Source organism: Carassius auratus, chromosome 50, assembly GCF_003368295.1.
Source record: "Carassius auratus strain Wakin chromosome 50, ASM336829v1, whole genome shotgun sequence".
Taxonomy (NCBI): Eukaryota; Metazoa; Chordata; class Actinopteri; order Cypriniformes; family Cyprinidae; genus Carassius; species Carassius auratus.
The window spans coordinates 19,141,032-19,168,521 of NC_039292.1; the positions used below are offsets into that span (position 1 = coordinate 19,141,032).

At 39.5% G+C, this 27,490-nt stretch overlaps 8 protein-coding genes across 9 annotated transcripts in view; 7 read left to right on the top strand and 1 right to left on the bottom strand.

The window, feature by feature from the left end:
* Positions 1 to 1,684: 1,684 nt before the first annotated feature.
* LOC113067252 (protein brambleberry-like) overlaps positions 1,685 to 27,490 on the bottom strand; it is a 38,173-nt gene continuing 12,367 nt past the window's right edge. The window contains exon 14 of the transcript XR_003279294.1: positions 1,685 to 1,709. The gene's annotated coding sequence lies outside the window, so the exon portion shown is untranslated. The remainder of the gene's footprint in view (positions 1,710 to 27,490) is intronic.
* On the top strand, positions 5,733 to 6,103 carry LOC113067262 (histone H4). The gene has a single exon (XM_026239604.1). It carries the CDS (start codon positions 5,756 to 5,758, stop codon positions 6,065 to 6,067), a length of 312 nt encoding a protein of 103 aa, XP_026095389.1. The 5' UTR covers positions 5,733 to 5,755; the 3' UTR covers positions 6,068 to 6,103.
* Positions 6,590 to 7,238, top strand: LOC113067260 (histone H2B). Its single transcript, XM_026239601.1, has one exon. It carries the CDS (start codon positions 6,621 to 6,623, stop codon positions 6,993 to 6,995), a length of 375 nt encoding a protein of 124 aa, XP_026095386.1. The 5' UTR covers positions 6,590 to 6,620; the 3' UTR covers positions 6,996 to 7,238.
* On the top strand, positions 9,995 to 11,597 carry LOC113067259 (histone H2B). The gene has a single exon (XM_026239600.1). It carries the CDS (start codon positions 10,548 to 10,550, stop codon positions 10,920 to 10,922), a length of 375 nt encoding a protein of 124 aa, XP_026095385.1. The 5' UTR covers positions 9,995 to 10,547; the 3' UTR covers positions 10,923 to 11,597.
* LOC113067253 (histone H1-like) lies at positions 12,279 to 15,182 on the top strand. 2 transcript variants are annotated; one of them, XM_026239595.1, is made up of 4 exons: positions 12,279 to 13,031; positions 13,352 to 13,718; positions 14,365 to 14,435; positions 14,576 to 15,182. In XM_026239595.1, the coding sequence occupies exons 1-2, from the start codon at positions 12,334 to 12,336 to the stop codon at positions 13,386 to 13,388; spliced, it is 735 nt and encodes a 244-aa protein (XP_026095380.1). In that variant the 5' UTR covers positions 12,279 to 12,333; the 3' UTR covers positions 13,389 to 13,718; positions 14,365 to 14,435; positions 14,576 to 15,182. The 2 variants fall into 2 exon arrangements, with proteins under 2 accessions (XP_026095380.1, XP_026095381.1); XM_026239596.1 differs by lacking the exon at positions 13,352 to 13,718 and having other exon boundaries at positions 12,283 to 13,031.
* Positions 16,133 to 16,825, top strand: LOC113067256 (histone H2A). Its single transcript, XM_026239598.1, has one exon. It carries the CDS (start codon positions 16,259 to 16,261, stop codon positions 16,643 to 16,645), a length of 387 nt encoding a protein of 128 aa, XP_026095383.1. The 5' UTR covers positions 16,133 to 16,258; the 3' UTR covers positions 16,646 to 16,825.
* Positions 23,355 to 24,327, top strand: LOC113067261 (histone H2B). The gene has a single exon (XM_026239603.1). It carries the CDS (start codon positions 23,394 to 23,396, stop codon positions 23,766 to 23,768), a length of 375 nt encoding a protein of 124 aa, XP_026095388.1. The 5' UTR covers positions 23,355 to 23,393; the 3' UTR covers positions 23,769 to 24,327.
* LOC113067258 (histone H2A) lies at positions 26,698 to 27,359 on the top strand. The gene has a single exon (XM_026239599.1). The coding sequence runs from the start codon at positions 26,743 to 26,745 to the stop codon at positions 27,127 to 27,129; it is 387 nt and encodes a 128-aa protein (XP_026095384.1). The 5' UTR covers positions 26,698 to 26,742; the 3' UTR covers positions 27,130 to 27,359.

Genomic DNA, 27,490 nt, shown 5'->3' on the forward strand with positions numbered 1-27,490 from the left:
GATTTGACTTTCTGGACCTCTGTGTGTGACTTTAACCTCCAAGTCAAGGAGAATCTCGATTCCTCTCATTCACGTGCAGCTGTGCACATCGATGCATACATCTTGCTGTTAAAGAATCATTCACTCGCCCACATGTCATTTCAAACTATTATGACTTTCTTACTTCGGTGGAACAGCAGGGGACATTTGAAGTATGTCTGAGCAGCTGTTTTTCATTTAAAAAAATCTTAAAAAAGGACTTCCAATGCCATAAACACAGAATAAAAGTAATCCATACATCATGATTGGTGCATAAATTACCATTCAGAAGTTTGGAATAATTATGATTATTTAAATAAGTCTCTTCTGCTCACTAAGGCTGTGTTTATGTGATTAAAAATACAGTAAAACAGTATATTGTGAAATATTATCAAAATTTTAAATAACTGTTTTCTATTGTAACAATATTTTGAAGTGCAATTTATTTCTCTGATGCACAGCTGTATTTTCAGCATCATTCCTCCGGTCTTCAGTGTCACATGATCTTCAGAAATAAGAATAATATGATGATTTGTTTCTCAGGAAACATTTCTGATTATTATCAATGTTGAAAACATTTGCACTGCTTCATATTTTTGTGGAAACCATATGTATGAATGTATGCATTTATTTATTAATTGGGATATTCTTTCAATGGGTATAAAGAACAGCATTTATTTGAAATAGACATAGTTTGTAATATTACAAAACAAGTTGTAATATATGCACACACACACACACACACACACTTATTTACATTTATGCATTTAGCAGACGCTTTTAAGCAACTTACAGCGTATTCAGGCTATGCATATATACACAACTTTTCTTAAACCACTAATAATAATAATAATAATATTAATAAAACAAAATATTACTGACCACAAACTTATTCTGATGGTGCCACTTTGGTCTCTTTTAAAAACTTGTTAGTCTCTGGCAAATATGCTTTGTATGGAAAGAGCAGCTTGAACATTCTGTGAAACATCTCCTTTTGTGTTTCACAGAATTAAGTCAAATTGAATGCATTTGAGCAACATCTGGCTGATATTTTTAATTTTTATTTCTTTTTGGGCTATGCTTTTTAGCCCCTTTTTTTATGCCCCTTTCCAGCCATGAAAATGCCACATAGCCCCCATGTTTACATGTGGAACAAGTCCAGGGAGTCGGCGCTTGTTTTGGAGCGACCCTGACACTAGCGGTCTGCAGAGCCGAGCAGAGGTTCATGCTGTCCTGTCCGCCCTTGTGAGTGTGTACACAGCCTCGTATCCCTGTGTATGTGCCCCCCGGCAGAATGCCATGGCTGGCACTAAATTAGTGATTAGGGACCCTCTCCCCCCTCTCTCCAGAGACGCCCTCAGACTGGACAGCTGGATGCATCAAGAACTGTCACCTTGTCAGGGAAAGTTTTCTCTCCGTCCGCCAAAACTTTCGTCAGTCCGTCAGGCGGTGGTGAGGGGCCGCAGTGAAGACGGATCCGGGGCGGGTGACATTTCTGACGGCTCCCCCTCAAATGAGCGTCTCTGCTGCTGTCAGAGCGAGCCTCGCCCCCCGGCAATGACTGTCAAACGACATGCTCACAGCCGCACGGAGAGGAAGCCTATCACTGGCCACACACACACACACACTCACACACACACACACACACACACACACGCACACACACACACACACACACACACACACACACACTCACACACACACACACAGAGCGGTTTTGTTGATGGCTTCTGTGGTCAAATGTTTACGCCGAGCAGGCTTTAGGTTACAAGGCTAATCATGTGATCTGTTGCAAATGCCTTAACCCTGATGAAGCACTTTCACAGGGTGTTAATTCCACACATCTCTGCTCCAAAGCTTGCCTTTTGTCTTGATAAACGGCCGAGATGACATCCAAGAAGATATTCCCCCCATTCTCATGCAAGTTCAAGAGTGAGACTGACAGCTAAAGAGTTAAAACTCAACATTCAGCATAAAGACACGTTCTGAGACACATTCAACTGAGATTTAAAGGGACAGTTCAGCCAAAATTAAACTTCTGTCATCATGTAATGACCCTCATGTTAAAACTGTGTGAATTTCTTTAGTTGAACACACAGAATAATTAGTTTTGGACCACACAATGGAAGTCAATGGTAACCAAAATATTCTTCTAAATATCTTCTTTTATGTTTCACAGAAGGAAGCAAGTCATACTTCACAACTCATATTTTGGAACAACACGAGGTTGAGTAAATGAGTTACTAATGACAGATTTTTATTTTTAGTAAGTCGTCCCTTGAATGTTTCTGTCAGTTACCGCAGAAATTATCTTGACAGTTGCAAAAGGATTGGGAATTAAGGAGGATTTAATATAGCAACATTTTTTATTATTTGCTCTGTCAAGTTTGCTGAACTGTCCTCCAGTACTACTTTTCTAGGTGGATGAATTTCTAAATTCCTAGTTATGAGTTACCAATGTAACGTATGTATGTATTCTTGAAAATGGCCCTTTGCATTTATTTGCCTGTGTCATGTCAAAATTACCAGCTTCATGAAACTGAGAGACTGGATAACTTCATACTTTAGTGTATTTTTCACATTCTTAAATAATAATGATAACAATAATAAAGAGATGAAAGCTAAACTAATGTTCTCTTGTAATCAGCATTATGGCACAAATGTTAAAATGTCTGAAACATTCCTTTTCATACAAAAATGAACAAAATGTAATATTAAGTTGCACAGTTTATATTCTTAGAGCCCATAACTGAACATATCCAAATTCATCCTGAACTGATTAGGAAGTCTAAGATGGATTTTCTAAAGCCTGAGATGAATTTGACATTTGACTGTTGAAATTAGTATAACGTCAAGCGTAACACACTGTGACTTAGACATTATTTCAGGAAGGGATCACTTAAATTCCCCTGCAAAGGTCCTCAGTAACCACGCAGAATGAAACCTAACTAATAGTGAGATGTTTTCTTAGACTACAACATCACAGTTTGGCCGTTATAACTGAGCTAAACCTGATCAACTTGACGGGAATCGTTCTGTTTGTGACGGGACACATGCCTTGAGACGGGACGAGGTGTCTACACTGAGATCTGGTGAACACACGCTCATGCCCTGCTCCTCTCCCTTCATTAAGTGTCCCGCAACTGCTCTTCTTTGCTGCTGTGTTCCTCAAACGTAAGCTGCTGCACTTCCTTTTCCCAAAATAAGGGTGTTATAATCATGACATGATATTATTATAAATGCATTGCTTTACATATATGCTTTGGTATTTAAAATGCATTAAAATGTGTCTATTAAAAAGCATATTTGGGGATCTTGTTAATGGTTAATAGTCATCGGTTGACAGGCTGAACTGTGTCTGTGTGTTGCTATGATGATGTAATACTGCCCCCCAGTGTCTGTTTACTGAACTAACACACGTTATGTGAAATACAGCCTAAAATATAAGGTCTGTCCCCTCTTTAACGATGTGTAGAAAGCGATCCTCATAGCTGACCAAAATACATCTGTATTTGGACCATTTAAATAAAATTTAATTACATTTATGCATTTAGCAGACGCTTTTATCCAAAGCGACTTACAGTGCATTCAGGCTATCAATTTTTACCTATTATTATTATTATTATTATTATTATTTATTTATTTATTTATATTTAGCAACAATTATCACACACACACACAAAATAAATAAAATAATAAATAAATAAATAAATAAATAAAACCCTATTATTAGATCAATATTCTTGATGTTAGCCAAAATAATAATAATAATAATAATAATAATAATAATAATAATAATAATAATAATAATAATAATAATAATAATAATAATTACATATTGACGATTAACAACAATAACTATACTTGTTATGCAAGATAGATAGATAGATAGATAGATAGATAGATGGATAGATAGATAGATAGATGGATGGATGGATGGATGGATGGATGGATGGATGGATGGATGGATGGATGGATGGATGGATGGATGGATGGATGGATGGATGGATGGATAGATAGATAGATAGATAGATAGATAGATAGATAGATAGATAGATAGATAGATAGATAGATAGAGCACTGTGAGCCTCAAGATGAAGTATTTCTGGGAAACTTTCCGTCATTTCAAGCTCGTTTCTCTCTTTTCTGTGCGTTTAGTGTAAGTGCTGTAATATCTCGTGATGCATGGCTGCCTGTGAAGCCGCTCTGTGCTTTAATAATGCTAATGACTGCATTTCCCTCCATGTCTTTGATTAAATCAAGCGGCTGTGAGATCTGCTTCCGGCTCCAGCCATCAATCGTCTCAGCTCTCAGCGGCAGCGGAGCCGGACACACATCAGGGCTGTTCGGGCACAAGACCAAGCTTTTATATGTGTGAAGGAGCGATCCATTACTTCTGGAACAGGAACACTGTCACCCCGAGAGTCAGATCACAACCAGAAGGAGATTTAAGACTTAACATATAACATAAAACTGTTATTATAGTATTTGAGGTGATTCCTCTAAAGGCCTGTCGGATATTCAGACTTTAACGCCAGCAGAATAGCTCAGTGTTTCATTTCAGCTTCCTTAAGTGGGACATTGATAAGTCTTTGATAAAAGGCCAAAATCACCGTTCATGTAGAACAGTCTTAAAAGTTAGATTGAGTAAAATATAAAATACATAGTTTATACATACAATGTTACACAATTTTTTGATGGACAAACATTATAATGAAATACAGCAATGCACTACCAGCCTTAATTTCCACTAAAATATGATCCTTTGATCTCAAGTTTACACATATTTACACAAAATTGACTGAAAAACAACAAAACGAGGAATAAATAAAAAAAATCTGTTAGTATTCTTGATCTAAAACGATAAAATCGTATGGGCTCCTGTTATGGGCAGTATATGCTATGTATTTAACAGTATGTAGTACTCCATTTTGATTATATTATATAATAATAATAATAATAAATACTACAATTATGCATTTATTAAGTAGCATACCTATGTGCATACGTGCTATGATTGTGCTTTATATAGGTAGGTTACTACACAGTACACACATGTAAAAAAAAAAAAAAGATGTTCAGCCATTTCAGTGCCACCTTGTGGTCGACTCACGAAAAACTTTTAAATATGACACTGTTGATAAATCATGTTTAATTTTAATTTTCAGTTTATATTAGCCCCTTTTACTTAAATATGATGAACGTCTGCTGCATCACAATGAAGCATTTCAAGTTATGAGGGTCTCTTTGTTGCAGGCCGCACAGTAACTTCAGAACTCTTCTGGCTGAAGATTGCAGGAAAGATATATTACATGTTGATATTTCCTGCATCTGTTCAGGGTTTTCTTCGCCTGTGGCCCAAGACACTACAATAAGCTCAAGGTTCCCCGCGAGAATAATTCAATAGCAATAATATGTTTCGCATTGCATACTAATCTTTCTTTGGAAAGTTTAACTGTATATTTTAAAGTTAAATAAAATTGTGTAGAGGTTGATAAACGGTCAGACTTGTAAACTGTATGTACAAACAAAACGCAAACATACCGCAGCAGCAGAAGCCTCATAATATCAGATTACATTTGATCACCGTGTGAATGAATGACGCGTATCATATGACGTACCATAGATCCGCCTTCGTGTGTTTCAGTTAGGTCCTGTAGGCCACGATAAAACTCAACTGATTTTGCATCTGATATTTAGTTATACAACTTTAACTGAACTCCTTACAGTTGCTACAATGTCTGGAAGAGGCAAAGGCGGTAAGGGACTCGGAAAAGGGGGCGCTAAGCGTCACAGGAAGGTTCTTCGTGATAACATCCAGGGCATCACCAAACCCGCCATCCGTCGTCTCGCTCGCCGCGGCGGGGTCAAGCGTATCTCCGGTCTGATCTACGAGGAGACCCGCGGTGTGCTGAAGGTGTTCCTGGAGAACGTGATCCGCGATGCTGTGACCTACACCGAGCACGCCAAGAGAAAGACCGTCACCGCCATGGATGTCGTGTACGCGCTGAAGCGACAGGGACGCACTCTGTACGGCTTCGGAGGATAAACTCATCTGTACACTCACAAACTCCCAACGGCTCTTTTAAGAGCCACCCATATTTTCAGAAAGAGTTGTTTTCATGTTCTCTGAAGTGCTTTGTTATCAAACTACAGCGTAGTAGTTTTTTTTAAATTGAAATATTCGTAAGGTAGCTGTTCTAGCACACTAACAAAGACTTTGTCTTAATCTCGAGTTGAAATTGATTTAACTTTACATCGTGTTCTCTCAAAAACGTATTAAATTATGTGCACAATAGTATGTAAATAAAACTATGGGTGTTTTGTTTCTTGATCGTCAGCACAAAAACATATTGAGCGGGAAAACCAGGCGCATGTGTGGGGGAGGGTACGGGAAGCATTCAGATTTAGAAGCCTGTGATTGGGGAATGTGTCTGTAGACCAGTCCATTTCTAACCAATGAAATTTGTTTTCTCCAGTCGTTGTGCAAAAACAGCCAATCAGGCAATGTCAACCCAGCCTCCTAAATTAGCATGAGCTTTCCATAAATACCCAGTACGCTAGCAGACAGAAAGCTATTGTGTTCTTTCAACACTCGCATCATGCCTGAACCAGCGAAGTCTGCTCCCAAGAAGGGCTCCAAAAAAGCCGTCACTAAGACCGCGGCTAAAGGAGGAAAGAAGCGCAGAAAGTCCAGGAAGGAGAGCTACGCTATCTACGTGTACAAAGTGCTGAAGCAGGTCCATCCTGACACCGGGATCTCTTCCAAGGCGATGGGGATCATGAACTCTTTCGTCAACGACATCTTCGAGCGCATCGCCGGTGAGTCGTCTCGTCTCGCTCACTACAACAAGCGCTCCACCATCACCTCGAGAGAGATCCAGACCGCCGTGCGTCTGCTGCTGCCCGGAGAGCTGGCCAAACACGCCGTGTCTGAGGGCACCAAGGCCGTCACCAAGTACACCAGCTCCAAGTGAAGCGTGATCTGACTCCCGACAACCCCAACGGCTCTTTTAAGAGCCACCCATTCTTTCAGTTAAAGAGCTTTATGTAGTTATTTGTCGTGGGTTAAGTCAATAAACCCAGAACTACACTTATTTTCTTTCTCAACTCTTGAGGAAACAAAGGATCAGATATGCTTTAACTGTTACTATAATTTTAGTTAACGCTTAAACCACTTTTGGTCTTTAACGTAATCCGGCATCTGAAGATAAGAAAAATCAAAAGAATAGTATCTGCAATGGTTTATAACTGCAGAAAGTTAAAGAATGAAAAAAAAAAACCGTTTCAGAGTGAAGCTAATTATTGTGCAACAGCCACAAAGTGAAAATAAAACTTACTTAAAAATATATATATATATATACTTCAGATGGCATGTGGCTATTAAATGTGAACATGTCATTAATTATTGAAATGGTAACTTAAAATCTCAGGGGGGTACCTTGAGCAAATATTTTACATCTAAGGGGTTTGGCAGACAACAGCAACAAAAGAGTTAAGAATGTACTGATGTAGAGAAACAAATCCAGCTTACAAAAATAACTTTGATAGACATCTGAACAAGACTTTTAAACTCACCTTAACCCTTTAACAGTCACACTAAGCAAAGCAATAAACAAACAAAGCATTAGGAATCACTATGGACCGGTCATTGTGTCACTTTATTAATTTAGACGTAAGTGCATATTAGTAAAGGACACTTAATATAAAGTGGGTCTGTGATCTGAAATTTTGCATTGGTTACTTTTAGACAACACATAGCTGTTCTTCATACAAGTCATTACATCAAATAAATTGCTCATGCAAAAGCTTTCAAAATTTTATTCATAACAACTTGTCTCTTTAACTCTGTCAAATTCAGTTTGATACAGTAATATCAATAGCATGCTGGGCAGATGACCACCACAAAGGGAACATATTAGAAATGCACATGTAGATGGATGTTGGCCTGCTTAAAAAGAGAAGATTGTTCCACTGTTAGAAGGAAAAACTCAAGTGATTGCGATGGCGCCGCATGCACGCACACAATTAAGTATTGCTACTTTGACAATGCAGCCTTCATTATCATAAAAAAATACTGTCAGTCAAAAAACACACTGCTCAGTTTATATCTGTAGTAAAATCAGTGCTGTGTAGTGTTAACACTGTTCTGCAGTGATGTTATGCAAAACATATTGGATATTGGAATGTGAGTGAAGAACATAATAATAATAATTTGTCATTCAAATACATTGTGAATACGTAAACATTTTCATTTGTGTCGAATGAAAGACCCAACATGTTTTCAGTTTCGTTTAAGCCTAAATGAATTTGTTTTGGCTTGTCGTTTCTATAACTTCTGAAAGGCCTACAGTTAATTCTTGTTCTGTTCTAAATACTGTTAATTGAAATGATTTACTGTGGAGTGAGGGAACTTAAATAGCCTAGCTATGTTTACAGTTTATTATAATGTTTGTATACACAATATTTTATATGCATAGCATATTTTAACCATGAATCAAACCTTTTTTAATGTTTTTAACTGATTGTATTAATCGGTCAAAATTCTTAATGTTCAACCGGTTAAAATGAACATCCCTAATGTGACTAATCTAAAAGACTGAGACATGTAAGATTACCTTTATTTAAGTCACCTTTATTTATATAGCGCTTTAAACAAAATACATTGCGTCAAAGCAACAGAACAACATTCTTTAGGAAAACAGTGTTTCAATAATGCAAAATGATAGTTAAAGGCAGTTCATTATTGAATTCAGTGATGTCATCTATGTTCAGTTAAATAGTGTCTGTGTATTTATTTGCAATCAAGTCAACGATATCGCTGTAGATGAAGTGACCCCAACTAAGCAAGCCAGAGGCGACAGCGGCAAGTAACCGAAACTCCATCGATGACAGAATGGAGAAAAAAACCTTGGGAGAAACCAGGCTCAGTTGGGGGGCCAGTTCTCCTCTGACCAGACGAAACCAGTAGTTCAATTCCAGGCTGCAGCAAAGTCAGATTGTGCAGAAGAATCATCTGTTTCCTGTGGTCTTGTCCTGGTGCTCCTCTGATGAACGTCTGCTGCATCACAATGAAGCATTTCAAGTTATGAGGGTCTCTTTGTTGCAGGCCGCACAGTAACTTCAGAACTCTTCTGGCTGAAGATTGCAGGAAAGATATATTACATGTTGATATTTCCTGCATCTGTTCAGGGTTTTCTTCGCCTGTGGCCCATTACACTACAATAAGCACCAGTTTCCCCGCGAAAGGACAGAACAACTGAAAATGGACGGATAATTCCTGCCAAAAGAATCTAATAATAATAATTACATAATAGCAACAATATGTTTCACATTGCATACTAATCTTTCTTTGGAAAGTTTGACTGTATATTTTAAAGTTAAATAAAATTGGGTAGAGCTTGATAAACTGTCAGACTTGTAAACTGTATGTACAAACAAAACGCAAACATACCGCAGCAGCAGAAGCCTCATAATATCAGATTACAGTTGATCACCGTGTGAATGAATGACGCGTATCATGTGACGTACCATAGATCCGCCTTCGTGTGTTTCAGTTAGGTCCTGTAGGCCACGATAAAACTCAACTGACTTTAACAGTTAACATTTAGTTATACAACATTGCCTGAAGCTCGAGTAGTTGCTATAATGTCTGGAAGAGGTAAAGGCGGTAAGGGACTCGGGAAAGGAGGCGCTAAGCGTCACAGGAAGGTTCTTCGTGATAACATCCAGGGCATCACCAAACCCGCTATCCGTCGTCTCGCTCGCCGCGGCGGGGTCAAGCGTATCTCCGGTCTGATCTACGAGGAGACCCGCGGTGTGCTGAAGGTATTCCTGGAGAACGTGATCCGCGATGCTGTGACCTACACCGAGCACGCCAAGAGAAAGACCGTCACCGCCATGGACGTCGTGTACGCGCTGAAGCGACAGGGACGCACTCTGTACGGCTTCGGAGGATAAACTCATCTGTACACTCAAAAATACCCAACGGCTCTTCTAAGAGCCACCCACATCTTCAGAAAGAGCTCTTTTCATAATGTTCTGAGTTATTTTGTAGTCAACTTATGGCATAGCCTACTCTATAAGTTTTATATTATTAAAACGTTCGTAAGGTAAACGTTTTGGCACACTAACAAAGACTTATGAGATGTTTTAATCTCGAGTTTAAATTGATTAATTAACGTTACCTCGTGTTCTCTCCAATAACGTATTAAATTGTGTATAATAGTATGTAAATAAAATTGCGTTTTTTTTCTTGTTCGTCAGCACAAAAAACATATTGAGCGGGAAAATCTGAGAGCATGTGTGGGGGAGGGTACGGGAAGCATTCAAATTTAGAAGCCTGTGATTGGCGGATATGTTTGTCCAGCTCCCTATTTCTAACTAATGAAATTTGTTTTCTCCATTCGTTGTGCAAAAACAGCCAATCAGGCAAGGTCAACCCAGCCTCCTAAATTAGCATGAGCTTTCGATAAATACCCAGTACGCTAGCAGACAGAAAGCTATTGTGTTCTTTCAACACTCGCATCATGCCTGAACCAGCGAAGTCTGCTCCCAAGAAGGGCTCCAAAAAAGCCGTCACTAAGACCGCGGCTAAAGGAGGAAAGAAGCGCAGAAAGTCCAGGAAGGAGAGCTACGCTATCTACGTGTACAAAGTGCTGAAGCAGGTGCACCCTGACACCGGCATCTCTTCCAAGGCGATGGGGATCATGAACTCTTTCGTCAACGACATCTTCGAGCGCATCGCCGGTGAGTCGTCTCGTCTCGCTCACTACAACAAGCGCTCCACCATCACCTCGAGAGAGATCCAGACCGCCGTGCGTCTGCTGCTGCCCGGAGAGCTGGCCAAACACGCCGTGTCTGAGGGCACCAAGGCCGTCACCAAGTACACCAGCTCCAAGTGAAGCGTGATCTGACTCCGACAACCCCAACGGCTCTTTTAAGAGCCACCCATGTTTTCAGTTAAAGAGCTTTATGTAGTTATTTGTGGTGGGTTAAGTCAATAAACCCAGAACTACACTTATTTTCTTTCTCGACTTTTGAGGAAACAAAGTAACAGATATGCTTTAACTGTTACTATACTATTAGTTAACGCTTAAACCACTTTTGGTCTTTAACGTAATCCGGCATCTGAAGATTAGAAAAATCAAAAGAATAGTATCTGCAATGGTTTATAACTGCACAAAGTTAAAGTATGAAAAAAAAAAAAACGTTTCAGAGTGAAGCTAATTATTGTGCAACGGCCACAAAGTGAAAATAAAACTTGCTTAAAACAAACAAACAAAAAAATATATATATATATACTTCAGATGTCATGTGGTTATTAAATGTGAACATGTCATTAATTATTTAAATAGTAACTTAAAATCTCGGGGTATCTTGAGCAAATATTTTACATCTAAGGGGTTTGGCAGACAACAGCAACAAAAGAGTTAAGAAACTATTGATGTAGAGAAACAAATTCAGCTCACAAAACAAGTTTGGTAGACATCCGAACAAGACTTTTTAAACTCACCTTAACCCTTTAACAGTCACACTAAGCAAAGCAATAAACAAACAAAGCATTAGGAATCACTATGGACCGGTCATTGTGTCACTTTATTAATTTAGACGTAAGTGCATATTAGTAAAGGACACTTAATATAAAGTGGGTCTGTGATCTGAAATTTTGCATGTTTTCAGTTAAAGAGCTTTCAGCATGAAATATGTCGTTAAAACAAGTGTTGCATATAAACTAAAGTTTATTGGATAAAAAGTCTTGCATAAATACACCACACACTCCTGACCTGAAATCAAAATCTTTGAAATACTATTTAGGATTGGATTTATTATAATAGTCTTCTTACACTAATAATAATAAAGCCATCAACAGAATTGTGTTCCATATTATGTTTTGAAACTTTTTTTTTTTTAACTGTTCGAATAGAACGTAAATAACTTTTATCATACTGTTTACTTCTGTGCATGTGTTTTCTATTAATCAGATACATGTACAGGACAACGTGGAACAGACCGTTGAAAAAAAATGTTTGCAGTATTTTTATCCTAATATTATAATTTCTGAAGAATCATGTGACACTGATATAATGCAACGATGCTTAAATAGATAATTGCCAGCGCAGAAATTAAATTAATAATGAATAAATTGAGTTATAAATATATTAATGTAAAAAATAAGTGTATGTGTGTGTTATATATATATATATATATATATATATATATATATATATATATATGTGTGTGTGTGTTTTAAACGGATCATCAGGTTTGCGCGCGAAAATCTGTGGAGCTGGTTATTGAGTCTACACGGTTCTCATGTGGCAGTTAAATTCCGCTACCCCGCTCAGTAGCGTTTCATTGTATTCCGCCTATCGACGTGCAAAACTCAGAGACATGGCTGAAACCGCTCCAGCTGCCGCTGCCCCGCCGGCTAAAGCTCCCAAGAAGAGATCGGCGTCTAAACCCAAGAAAACGGGCCCGAGCGTCAGGGACCTGATCGTCAAGACTGTGTCCGCGTCCAAAGAGAGGAGTGGCGTGTCCCTCGCCGCCCTGAAGAAGGCTCTTTCTGCGGGTGGCTACGATGTGGAGAAGAACAACTCCCGCGTCAAGCTCGCCATCAAGAGTTTGGTGACCAATGGAACCCTGGTCCAGACCAAAGGTACCGGCGCCTCTGGCTCCTTCAAACTCAACAAGAAGCAAACCGAAACCAAGAAGAAACCTGCAAAGAAAGCCCCCGCGAAAGCAAAGAAGCCTGCTGCCAAGAAACCCACCGCCAAGAAATCCCCCAAAAAGGTGAAGAAACCGGCCGCCACCGCTGCAAAGAAGGCAACAAAGAGCCCCAAGAAGGCCAAGAAGCCTGCAGCTGCAAAGAAACCAACCAAGAGCCCCAAAAAAGCCAAAAAGCCTGCAGCTGCTAAGAAGCCCGCCAAGAGCCCCAAGAAGGCCAAGGCAGTCAAACCCAAAACGGCGAAGCCTAAGGCAGCCAAGCCTAAAAAGGCGGCTCCCAAAAAGAAGTAAGTGTCAGTGATTCTTCACAAAACAAAACGGCTCTTTTAAGAGCCACCCACTTGCTACACTTAAAGAGCAAAGTTATAATATTTTATTTATTTATTTAAGGTTTATTCTTTTGAGCACTTAAGGTACTTGTATAATCTAACGTTAAGTATTAACACAATATTAGAACGCATGCCAATAAACAAACTTGATTTGAAAAAATCTTGTGGACATATTTCAATTTGCAATTTTATACCTGTTTTCTTACCTTCTTCTGCATTAAAACCATATTTTATATATAATGCATGTACATTTTCTGTTGATTCATTCATTCTGGCAGAAAGAGGAGAGGGTTTGCAAGCGTGTACGTCTGCTGACTGAAAGACAGGGGCGTAACTTGGAAGTTGTCCAAATCACACAGAACCACGAGAGATGTCAAAACGATAAGTTGTTGGCAATATGGCCGCTTTAAACAGGGCACAAGAGTAGAATATTGATTACGTTCTTAAGGAAAGCAGGCGTTTTAGGCAGGATTTGATGCATAATGTGTGAGTGGATATTAATGTTAGGGGACAATGTGAGTGATGTTTTAGTAGGAAAACCTATTATGTGATCCACTCTCCTGAACATAAGAAGGCGGTATAATGCACCAATAAGCTGGATGCCAACCGTCATTAAACTGGAAAGAAGACGAATGACAACTTACTGTGAGATTATATATATTTTTCCCCCCGAAATAATTCTTTAAATTTAAGTATATAAGTCATTTTCATAAAGTGGTATCGTTTTGTGGTTAATAGTCTATTAAAACTAAAAGGCGAAAAGATGCTATCCCCGTTTCACAGACAAGTCTAGTCAATACTAATTGAACTATGGCCTGATCCTGGCTTAATCTAAACCCTGTCTGTGACCTACATAATACAGCATATTTGTGATTTTGCTGTAAACAAGTTTTATAATGCATAACTTACAAGGGAGCTCCATTAAGTACACGTCTCATAAGTGGATTTACATAAACCATATACATCTTGAAGATTATTACTAAATGTCTATCATCTGACTGGATAATGTTTGATAAGTATTGCAGATGAGCTCATCTAACAGACATGATATTGTGTAGAATTCACTTTTGTCAACACTGCTATAAATGAGTGTAAGTCATGTACACAAACAAATCTACATACAGTAACTAAACACATATTATCTATTTTATTTGTCCATTTGCAATATTGATAATTTAGGAACATTTGTGTTGGATAAAAAGTGAGTTACATCAGCCACTAGCTCAACATGTAAATGCAGTATATTACAGATATATTACAGAGAAGACTGACTGTTGTCTGGATGTTACAGGGACAGATGAGACACGGTGTTTATCTGCTGAAGAGTGACTGATGAAGAAATGCTGCCATCAAAGGATTGGTGTAAGTACACTACATAAATAAATGAAACATTTTAAATGTTAAGTTGTAGTTTGTTTTTTTTTGTTTGTTTTTTTGTAGTGTAAATTTAAACAACTATTACAACTCTTTTCTTATTCTTGATTTCTGTGCATTTGCTACAGATCTTCTGTGGTGGAGCAGGACCTGCAAGGAAAGGTGAAAAAAAGGGAAAACCTGAAACAAAAGAATAAAGTGTATGCAGGACATTAAAATGCCTGCAGACTGGTGTGTGCACTGAGGATGGAGAAGTCCACTGCATCATCCTGGAAAAGGTCCAGAGACACGGATGAGACGCTCAATCACTCCTGCTCTTACGGTCTCATCAGGACCAGATGCTGCTGTGGTCTCTTCATCCTCAGTGACCCCAGAGCAGCGAGAACATCTAGAGAAAGACCACAAGACACTGAGGATGTGATTTTGGCAAAAATACGATGGAGCTTTTATCAGAGGCCTAAAATCCCCTGATCAACCTAAAGAGCCTTGCTCAAGGACACACGGGTGGTTTAGCCCACTACAAAAGTTATAAATCAATGCATTGTAAACTCTGTGTAAATGTTTTCCATGTAGTGGTGCTCATGGAGAGTTTGAATGAAGCTTTGTTTCATGTGTTGTTGACTTGCACATGTATGCATTTATTGTGATGCTAACTTTTATACATTCTTTATTTCATGTCATTTAGACATGTTTATTGTCAGTAAATAAAATAAAAATATTTTATCCATTAATGTATTAATTGCTTGACTGAAAATTGATGTATTCACATTGACTGCATTTGTTCAACTAGTGTATATTCATGTATAGCTATGTCACGACAAAAATATATTTAGCTTCTTTTACTAAAATGTCATTTTAAGAAAAAAAAAATGTATATAATTATTGGTTGGCATTTATCGTTATTGCATGTAAGTGTTGGGGTGGGCAAAAGATTCAATTCATTATGGGGTAATGTTAATTTTCGAGTAGTAATACTTACATTATTAGAGTATCAAATCAACAGTCTTCTCCAAAGGTGAGATCTTCGAGCAGCTGATTGATGTACCCCTTGTGCAGACATTGCTGCAGTCGCTGAGGGAAACTACTTTTGAGTTAGTGATGCTGTGAGGAATTATGAGGATTTTGCACAAAGTAATTGAAAAAAATATTCAAGAGATAACGATTTTGGGTTTTCTTAATAATAAAAAAAAATGACTGAAGGATAAAACTTGATCACATTGGTGGAGTTAAACATATAAAAACTTTAATTAACAGTATTGGCTATATTAAAATAACAATAAAAAGTCAGCCGTTTCTTCAACAAGACAACAACATGGGCAATTTTCTTGATTATCAAGATACTTACAAATAAATTAATTAAACCGGTCACTCATATATTTTACGTTTTTGCGCTTGTTTTAACTTTGTAAGTCACATGATTAACATAGCGGACGATGATATCCAAATCGCATTCAGGCTGAAGAGTGTACTCTTTTAACGCTCGTTAAGTTAGTACTTGTTGAAATTAAGTGCCTAATTAAAGGGTATGCGGTTTGGAACGCAGCCCGACAAAATCTCGTTTTGACATCTCGCGTGGTTCTGTGTGATTTGGACAAACTTCAAGTTACGCCTCTTTTGTCAAGTTACGCCTCTTTCAGGTTACGCCCCTGTCTTGCAGTCGGGGTTTGGAGTTTTGGAGGGCTTTGCAGTGATTGGTTTTCATCTGTGACAGATTCTGGCCAATAGACGACGAGCACTCTCTATTAAACTCTGATTCTAACGTCTATTATATACATTTCCCGTTTGTAGTAGCTACTGCGTGAGCTCCAAAAATGAGTGGAAGAGGCAAAACCGGCGGTAAGGCCAGAGCCAAGGCTAAGACCCGTTCCTCCAGGGCAGGACTTCAGTTCCCCGTCGGTCGTGTTCACAGACTCCTCCGCAAAGGGAACTACGCCGAGCGCGTCGGTGCCGGTGCTCCGGTGTATCTGGCCGCTGTACTCGAGTACCTGACTGCTGAGATCCTGGAGCTGGCTGGAAACGCCGCTCGGGACAACAAGAAGACCCGTATCATCCCCCGTCACCTGCAGCTGGCGGTGCGTAACGACGAGGAGCTCAACAAACTCCTGGGCGGAGTGACCATCGCGCAGGGCGGCGTGCTGCCCAACATCCAGGCCGTGCTGCTGCCCAAGAAGACCGAGAAGCCCGCCAAGACCAAATAAACAGAGGAATAAATAACTCCCAAAGGCTCTTTTAAGAGCCACCTACTTTCTCGAGAAGAGCGATTTTGTATTTGTATTTAAAAAAACAAACAAACAAAAAAACCCTGAATTAGTGATGGGATTTATGGCTCTTTGAGGGGATCCGGATCTTCGCGATCCGTTCCTTTCAAAGAGCCGTTCAAAAGAATGGCTCTTTTGGCTCTTTTTAAATATTTAGTCAGTTTTAAGAAGCCAGCTTGGGAGCATCTCAGTTTATCCTGGAAATAATCACTGGGAGGTATTATGAGGTGAGATTTGTAGTCAAATAATTAAAGCTCAGATATCACACACCAATATCTGAGTTTGAATTATTCTGAAATATTGATTGTTACCTCATTTCTCATGTGTGGACTATATTCCATAGGGTTGCACAAATCCCTCTGCTTAGACAGTGACATCATTATTTTGATTTACCTTTAGTACAAAGTGTGTGTGTGTGTGTGTGTGTGTGTGTGTAAAACTACGTTGACTTATGTTATTCATACAATACCTACTCACAAATAAACATAAAAAACGAAGCCGGCTGCAATGAATTTCTGTGCAAAACAGCTTTTACTACAAACACTTCCACACAAGAACATTGTTATCACACAAGAACATTTTGATAGAAAACTATTTTTTTTTTAAAGTAGATAAAATTAGAATAAATAAAATGGAAATGTCTACATACTACATACTATTACTACTGTAAACTTTGCAAATGGGACATCAGCCCCTTCAAGTCAATGAACAATAACAAAGTGGGCTGCAATGAATGTCTGTGGAAAACAGCTTTTAGTGAAAATTTTCTATACAAGTACAGTATCACAAAAGAACATTTTTAATGATTTTAAAATAAGTTTTAAATGAACACAAAATGCAATGTAAATGCATGCACAACTAATAACTAATATCATCACGCTATAAAGGGTTGGCCTGCGCTGGGTGCGCCCCTCCCCCTATAACTGTTCTGTCTCGCGGAGGAGCTCATTTGTGTGCATCTGTGTGAAACACGCGCTCTGAAACACGCATAGGAAAAAAGAACGATAGAAAGAACGGCTCCTCTCCAGTCGCGACTCGGCTCCCATCGTTCATGTTTATGAGCCGTTCAAAAGAATCGGTTCGTTCGCGAACGTCACAACTCTACCCTGAATTTATCTGCGTGTGTGTGTATATGTAAGCTTTTGATGCATCTGTGAGCGGTGCGAGCAGATGCTAATTATAATGAGCGTAACCGTAAAAACGTGGAAAAGGTATTACACTACAATAAGACAACAGAGTTAATGGAAAGTAACACCCTACACTTTCACATCTATTGTAAATCCTAAAAGTACCTATATATTAGCTCGAATACTTACAGAGCAGCCTCCAGATAAACAAAAATGATTAAAAAAATAAACATTTGAGCGGGAAAGACTTTCGCGCTCCACGCGTTCGAAAACAGGAAACGCACTGTCATTTGCTGCCTCGCGCTGTGACGTCACCGCAATAGCCAATCAAATGTCTCTACTGAAGCTCCGCCCAATGCGGCAGGACAGTTTAAATAGTTGCTGCAGCCCAGAACAAAGTCATTCTGTGTCAGAAAGCGAGACGGAAATTGAGATACAATGGCAAGAACCAAACAAACTGCTCGTAAGTCCACCGGAGGTAAAGCCCCGAGGAAGCAGCTCGCCACCAAAGCTGCCCGTAAGAGCGCTCCGGCCACCGGCGGCGTCAAGAAGCCTCACCGTTACAGGCCCGGCACCGTGGCTCTGCGAGAGATCCGTCGCTACCAGAAGTCCACCGAGCTGCTGATCCGCAAGCTGCCCTTCCAGCGTCTGGTGCGAGAGATCGCTCAGGACTTCAAGACGGACCTGCGCTTCCAGAGCTCCGCCGTCATGGCCCTGCAGGAGGCCAGCGAGGCTTATCTGGTCGGTCTGTTCGAGGACACCAACCTGTGCGCCATCCACGCCAAGAGAGTCACCATCATGCCCAAAGACATCCAGCTGGCCCGCCGCATCCGTGGAGAGCGCGCCTAAACACACGACTGACTCACAGTCAACACCAAAGGCTCTTTTAAGAGCCACCTCAATGTATCTAACAGTGAAATTTCTTTTGTGTCTGTTGCTGTGCTCCTTAAAATACTCAAATTATTGATGACATAAATATGTAAAGCGATCTCATATGTGTTGAAATAATACACTTCTGTAGACGAAGATGGAAAGTAAACTTACTGTAAGTGAATGTTAAGACAAACTCTTCTTTTTATTTTGTATTTTCCTTCCGCAGTTCTAATGATTGAAAGTGTAGCACATACTTTCGTTTTTGATCATGAAGATACTGCAGAGACCGTAACGGACTTCACTGAAACTAAAATTAAAGCTCCATTTGTGAAATAAATGAAATATATATATATATATATTAAAATAACGTTATAGAATTACGTTTGTAACTAATTTCCTGTTTCTTTCAGATAATTAAACAGAACATCGTTAATGTTAATTAACATTGCTTTCGCCTCCAGTATTTTAACGTCTAACATTTGTCATTCATTGTTTGATGCACTGTATACCTTTCATTTGTATGGTCCACGCGCACCCCCCGGCTACAGAAAAAAATCCAAAAAGGTCCAAAAAGTTGACTGAGCATAAACTGCAAGTTTTTGGGGCTTTGCAGTTGGTGGTCGTCGGTTCGTACCTGCAGATCGCCATCTCCCACTGCTCTCTCTTTTGGAAAAATGTCAGTAAGTATTTGAAACTATAATTAAGATATACCTTTGTAGTCATAACTTAAAGTGATTTTTCAACAGTTTTTACTATAATCACAGGCTTTCAGAAATCTTGACTAGCAGTGTTGGTAGCTTAGTTGGTACTAGCTAAAGTTTTTTTTTTTTTCGTTCAAACATACTTAACAAGGGGGAAATTAAATATTGTAACACAGCTGAAGTTCTTCCAAAGAGGATTAGTTCCCTAACACGTATTTTACATGTCTCAACTCTTTCTGAGTATGGTAATTTTACAACACTCAACACATGCAGGTGGGGAGGGCAAGCAAGAAGCGATCATATCTACACAGTATATGAGATATGAGACTCTGTAAAGACGTCAGTTCACCATACCACATGAGGGATATTTGTGAACAGGTTCCATTGAAATTTGAGAACTTGTCTTTGGATTCAATTGGCTATCACCAATGCTGCTATAAAAGTTTTACAGGGAAAATACGATCACCTAAAGGACTATTATGAACACCATACTAACACTTTTTTTTGACGCCCTTTCGCGTTCAGAACTACCTTAATTATACATAGCATTGATTCAACAAGGTGCTTAAAGCATTCTTTAGAAATGTTGGCCCATATTGATAGGATCGCATCTTGCAGTTGATGGAGATTTGTGGGATGCACATCCAGGGCACGAAGCTCCCGTTCCACCATATCCCAAAGATGCTCTATTGGGTTGAGATCTGGCGACTGTGAGGGCCATTTTAGTAAAATGAACTCATTATCATGTTCAAGAAACCAATCTGAAATGATTCGAGCTTTGTGACATGGTGCATTATCCTGCTGGAAGTAGCCATCAGAGGATGGGTACATGGTGGTCATAAAGGGATGGACATGGTCAGAAACAATGCTCAGGTGGGCTGTGGCATTTAAACGATGCCCAATTGGCACTAAGGGACCTAAAGTGTGCCAAGAAAACATCCCCCACACCATTACACCACCACCAGCCTGCACAGTGGTAACAAGGCATGATGGATCCATGTTCTCATTCTGTTTACGCCAAATTCTGACTCTACCATCTGAATGTCTCAACAGAAATCATCAGACCAGGCAACATTTTTCCAGTCTTCAACTGTCCAATTTTGGTGAGGTTGTGCAAACTGTAGCCTCTTTTTCCTATTTGTAGTGGAGATGAGTGGTACCGGTGGGGTCTTCTGCTGTTGTAGCCCATCCGCCTCAAGGTTGTGCGTGTTGTGTCTTCACAAAATCTTTGCTGCATACCTCGGTTGTAACGAGTGGTTATTTCAGTCAAAGTTGCTCTTCTATCAGCTTGAATCAGTTGGTTCATTCTTCTCGTACCTCTAGCATCAACAAGGCATTTTCGTCCACAGGACTGTCACATACTGGATGTTTTTCCCTTTTCACACCATTCTCTGTAAACCTTAGAAATGGTTGCCTGTGAAAATCCAAGTAACTGAGCAGATTGTGAAATACTTAGACCGGCCCGTCTGACACCAACAACCATGCCACGCTCAAAATTGCTTAAATCACCTTTCTTTCCCGTTCTGAAATTCAGTTTGGAGTTCAGGAGATTGTCTTCTTCTTCTTCTTCTTCGTTTTTAACGGCGGTTGGCAAAGGAGATTGTCTTGATCAGGACCACACCCCTAAATGCATTGAAGCAACTGCCATGTGATTGGTTGATTAAATAATTGCATTAATGAGAAATTGAACAGGTGTTCCTAATAATCTTTTAGGTGAGTGTAGATTGTTTACAACTGTCAAAGGCTTGTACATCTGGTGAATCATTATCATTTAAAAGGAACTCTTTGCGCCATGTCAAATCACTGTCAGTTTAATCTGTAAGAGCTCCAAGAAGGTGTTACTTCTTGTTTCCCAATCAGTGTTTTCTTTGACAAAGCAAACTCCAAGTTCAAGGGAAAGACTGAAGAGCTTACAAAGTTTCAGAGTTGGATACACAAGGATCCAGGCTGGAAAGTTATTGAACATAGGGCACAGGAATTAAAGAAAGAGGCTCTTTATTGCAAGGTGCAGGGCAAGAACATATTTGTAATGGAAGCTAAGTATCATCAATCATGCAGAAACAACTTCAACACAGAGAACCAAACCCATGAGCGTGGAAGGGAGAGAGTAGAAAAGGCAGCAGACAACACTGACAGCCTGCAGACCCAGAAGATATCAGCACATAACAAGTCATATTGTGTGGTAAAGGATTACATTCTTAGGAATGTGATTGAATGCAAAGAGGTTGTCCAGCTAAGATCCACGTGCAACTTGTACATGAAGACATTGGGAAATCAAGGTTTTCCTAATCCTGAATACCGCAGTGAGAAATTGGCAAGATGGTTACAGGGAGACAAAGACATCTCTCATGAACTCACATTCTCCAAGGTGCAACAACATGAGTGTATTAAGTCAAACCTCATATACAGCTCAGCATTACTGTAGATGAAGCAGCTGGATGTGCATACAAACTTGGAACAATTGACCAACTTCATGCCTAATTATGATGCACGCCTGTTTCATCATAATGAAACATTTCAAGTGATGATGGTTCCTTTGTTATAGAGCCACACCATAACTTGAAGTAACACCGTGTAACATCTGTGCTCTGGAATTCACAGAAAAAAAATCATCATACACACACACACACATATATATATATATATATTCTTGATTTTCATCAACCCAAGAGATTTAAGGAATTATCAGTTTAATTTAAGAAATGTGAAAGAGTGCTGTGACTTTATACAATGTGATTCGTCTAAGTGTCCCGAGTGTACGGAGAGAGCTTGTGCATGAGGTAGATCTAAATGGCTTATCAGCAAACGTTAAATTTGTAAGTTTTATCTAGACTTTTGTGGAGTGAGCAGTTTGCTTAACAAAAAAAAAAAAATCAGGATTAAAGAGCATTGTTTTCTGTCGTTGGTGGTGTTATTTTGGTTTCCAATCACTGACAGAAGCGAGGCTACACAAGGTCCTAAAGATGGCAGCCGCACCAAAAATATCACGTGACTGACACCCATAAACAGTGTGTTGCTGCATAGCTCCGCATTCGTGTGTTTCAAGTAGGTCCTGTAAGCGATTGTAACGTTATTTTTGTACTTTCCTGCTCAGCTGTACAGCGTGTAGAATTGGAAAGTCGTAAACATGTCTGGAAGAGGTAAAGGCGGTAAGGGACTCGGGAAAGGAGGCGCTAAGCGTCACAGGAAGGTTCTTCGTGATAACATCCAGGGCATCACTAAACCCGCCATCCGTCGTCTCGCTCGCCGCGGCGGGGTCAAGCGTATCTCCGGTCTGATCTACGAGGAGACCCGCGGTGTGCTGAAGGTTTTCCTGGAGAACGTGATCCGCGATGCTGTGACCTACACCGAGCACGCCAAGAGAAAGACCGTCACCGCCATGGATGTCGTGTACGCGCTGAAGCGACAGGGACGCACTCTGTACGGCTTCGGAGGATAAACTCATCTGTACACTCACAAACTCCCAACGGCTCTTTTAAGAGCCACCCATATTTTCAGAAAAAGCTGTGTTCATAATAGTCTCTGAATTTTGTAAGAAAAATAAAAGCTCAACGAGTTCTTCGATTAAATTTTTCATAAAAAAAAGTTTTGGCACACTAAAATATACTTTTTTTTCTTAATTTCGAGCCTAAATTCATTAACTAACGGTAAATCGTGTTCTCTCCAATAATTGATTGAATTATGTGCACAAAAGTATGTCAATAAAACGATAAGATTCATCATCACAAAAACATATTGAGCGGGAAAATAAGAGATGCGTGTGTGGGGGAGGGTACGGGAAACATTCAGATTTATAAGCCTGTGATTGGCGGATGTGTCTGAACAGCTGCCCATTTCTAACCAATGAAACATGGTTTCTTCATTCGTTGTGCAAAAACAGCCAATCATACAATGTCAACCCAGCCTCTTAAATTAGCATGAGCTTTCGATAAATACCCAGTACGCTGTCAGAGGAAAAGATATTGTGTTTTTATCTACTCTCGCATCATGCCTGAACCAGCGAAGTCTGCTCCCAAGAAGGGCTCCAAGAAAGCCGTCACGAAGACCGCGGCTAAAGGAGGAAAGAAGCGCAGAAAGTCCAGGAAGGAGAGCTATGCTATCTACGTGTACAAAGTGCTGAAGCAGGTCCACCCTGACACCGGGATCTCTTCGAAGGCGATGGGGATCATGAACTCTTTCGTCAACGACATCTTCGAGCGCATCGCCGGTGAGTCGTCTCGTCTCGCTCACTACAACAAGCGCTCCACCATCACCTCGAGAGAGATTCAGACCGCCGTGCGTCTGCTGCTGCCCGGAGAGCTGGCCAAACACGCCGTGTCTGAGGGCACCAAGGCCGTCACCAAGTACACCAGCTCCAAGTGAAGTGTGATCTGACTCCGACAACCCCAACGGCTCTTTTAAGAGCCACCCATTCTTTCAGTTAAAGAGCTTTGTCTTTTTTGTTTGTGGTGGGTTCGGTCAATAAACCTAATAACTCTGGATAGAACCATTTTTCCTGCTCATCGAGACCTAAGCAAATCCTGAAGGACCGAATCAATCACAGAGCGTTCGCTGCTGACACATGGATCGGTTTGTTCTGAATCTGATAGGGGTGCGTTTCCCAAAAGCATCAGAAACCATAAGTAGATCTTGAAGTACACCTTAGATCAAAATTGACCATTATGTTAGCGCACAATGCTATTTTTGTGTGAATAATTAATCACTGCAAGTCGATTCACAAAAAAATAAATTGTTTTCCTTTGTGATCTTTAACGACGGACCCTTTGTGATGACGTCAATGTGACCCAAGCACGCCCTCCAACGGTCAGTGCCGCGTGAGCGTTGACAGTGGGTTCTGAATGAAACGCCTACTTAACTACATCCAATCAGTTCGCGGTACAGGAACAAACCACGCCCTCTGCTTTCCTCATGCAATATTCCGTTTTTCTCGGAAGTACATCAAAATACGGAAGTAAAAGCGGTTGCAAACTTCCGGTTCACGCGGACTTTAAAAACCATTGCCATATTATTACATATCATTGTTATTATATATAAAATTAATTGTCTAAAATAAATATGCATCACGATTTACACACAAATATAAAGCAGCAATAATAATAATAATAAATGTTTCGTGAGCGGCAAATTATTTCTGAAGGATAATGTGACACTGAAGACCGGAGTAATGATGCTTAACATTCAGCTGCGCATCACATATGTATTTTAAATAAATTTTTTAAAATATATTAAATTTATTTTTAATTGTTAATTTCACAATATTGATGCTTTTACCGTTTGCCTTACTGTTCTTGAGACTTATAAAAAAAGAGAAAAAAAATCTTACTGACAACATACTTTTGTGTACATGTAATATTTATTTTAAATTGGCAAGTTTGTGCAAGTACATTTATTTAAACTGGTTGTTAAAAGTTCAAATGGATTATGTTCTGTAATTGCTGTTAATAAATATGTCAGAAAAAAAACAAGCAAACATGGTTTTATTACAGTTATCACAGTTTACCACAGCATTTATATTAAAACTGCAGTAACCACAATTTACCATGACAATAATAATAATAATACATTTTAGTATTAATGTAACACCATGGGTAACCTCAAAGGTGCACCTTAACTTATCTACCCTTAAAGCATGCATACTTGTAATAATATGCTCCCTTTTAGGGATATAGTTTCACCTTTAAGGCTATTGCCTCAGTAAGGGGCAATAGAGTCAGCTGTGGCCTAATGGTTAGAGACTTGGACTAGTTACCAGAAGGTTCGAGTTGTAGGTGTATAAGGGAGTGAATGAACAGTGCTCTCTTCCATAATACCCTCGGCTGAAGTGCCCTTCACTGAACTCCCAGTTGCTCCCTGGGCGCTGGATCTATAGCTGCCCACTGCTCCGGGTGTGTGTTCACGGTGTGTTCATTTCTCACTGCTGTATGTGTGCACCTGGATGGGTTGAATGCAGAGCACCGATTCTGAGTATGGGCTACCATACTTGGCAAATGTCACCACTTTCTTTCATTAAAGGACTAAAATACAATTATAGTATATTTTATTTCTGACATTGTTAAAAAACATAAACATGGCTTTAAATTCTAATATTAAGTGAGTATAATTACTGGTTATATTTTTTTAATAATTTAAAAGATCAGTTAGTTTAGAGGTATCGGTATCGCCACTTGAAGATATCGGTATCAGATATAAAATAAGAGATATCGCCCATCGCTTGTCTATACTGAATTTCTGAAGGTACAACTTTTTAGAAACATGTTTGTTTGGGCTCTCGATGCCAAATCAGTGTTGACAACTAATTTTCAGAGAAAGTTACTAAAGGAAAGTTCATTTGTTGCTAAGAGTTACTAAATAAAGTTGTGATTTCATCGCGTAATCACGACACACTACTATGTCACAACATCAAATCTCAGCAAAAAAACGATTTTATATGTGTTAATTTTGATTTTTTTTGTAAAATAATATGCATAATATAGTATTGAAATATAAATTACTGTATTTATAAATTAATTTAATTATTGAACACTTACACATTTTTTGAATGATAACAATTTAAGTTTTTTTTTAATAGCAAGTAAACTAGTAATACTACACTTTTCCAACAATGATGCTTTAAGCAATGTAGTAGTTAGTGTGCTACACTCTCAGAAAAGTCTGTAAAAATAGGGCACAAGGTTCATATGAAAGAATTTTCCATATTGATTTTTTTATTTTTATTTTAAATTACGCATTGTTCTTTCTGGTTACAGGGTGATAATTGATAATGTTCTGCAAAATTTCCAGTATCTTTTCTATTTTTCTTATGGATTACTCATTGATCAACAATCGCAGGTACAAGTTACTAGTAAAGTATATCATAAATTAACAATTATGAAACTATTAAGATGAACAATTACAAATAGCAGTTCACGTGATGTGTGTTCTGCTAGGCATCTTTGTTTTCCTTTTTTGTGCGTAATTTGGTTGGAAAATATGTGTGCCTTTTTATTGTCTGAGTCACTTATCAAAAAATGCTAAAAGCTGCCAAATAAATGCATTTTTTGTTATGTGCTGTGGGGGAAAAAGTTTCTAGGGTAGTCTGAAAAGTTGTTAAATTTAGCTACAAAATTGCTAAGTAAGTTGGCATTACTGCGAATGAGGAGGACAGAGGACCGCCGAGGACCTGTGCAAAGAGAAGAGGGGCGGGGTTTGGAATTTCGATGGACGTGCAGTGATTGGTTTGCAACTGTAGCAGCCTCGGACCAATAGAAGACGGGCACGGTATCATAAAGCTGGTTGTCAGGCCAAAACATCATTATTTTCTGCTTTAGGCACTCGTTACAGTTACAAAAAACCAACAATGAGCGGAAGAGGCAAAACCGGCGGTAAGGCCAGAGCCAAGGCTAAGACCCGTTCCTCCAGGGCAGGACTTCAGTTCCCCGTCGGTCGTGTTCACAGACTCCTCCGCAAAGGGAACTACGCAGAGCGCGTCGGTGCCGGTGCTCCGGTGTATCTGGCCGCTGTACTCGAGTACCTGACTGCTGAGATCCTGGAGCTGGCTGGAAACGCCGCTCGGGACAACAAGAAGACCCGTATCATCCCCCGTCACCTGCAGCTGGCGGTGCGTAACGACGAGGAGCTCAACAAACTCCTGGGCGGAGTGACCATCGCTCAGGGCGGCGTGCTGCCCAACATCCAGGCCGTGCTGCTGCCCAAGAAGACCGAGAAGCCCGCCAAGACCAAATAAACAGATCAATACACCACTCAGAAAGGCTCTTTTCAGAGCCACCCACTTTCTCGAGAAGAGCGATTTGTATTTATATTGTATTATATTATTTCTTTTCTTTTTTAAGGTTTTGATGCGTTTCATGAGCTGCGCGAGCAGAGCGAAATATAACGATCGATACTATAAGAACGTGGAAACATCTTAAACGTTAATGGATCGTAACACCCTCTAGCCCAATTTCACGTCTATTGTAAATATAAAAATACCTATGATCTTACACTAGCTCTGATTCTAATAGAGTAGTCTTCCGATAAACAAACGGTTAGACAAACAAAAACCGCATTTTCAGGTTGTAATATTGGGACACTGAACGGACAACATT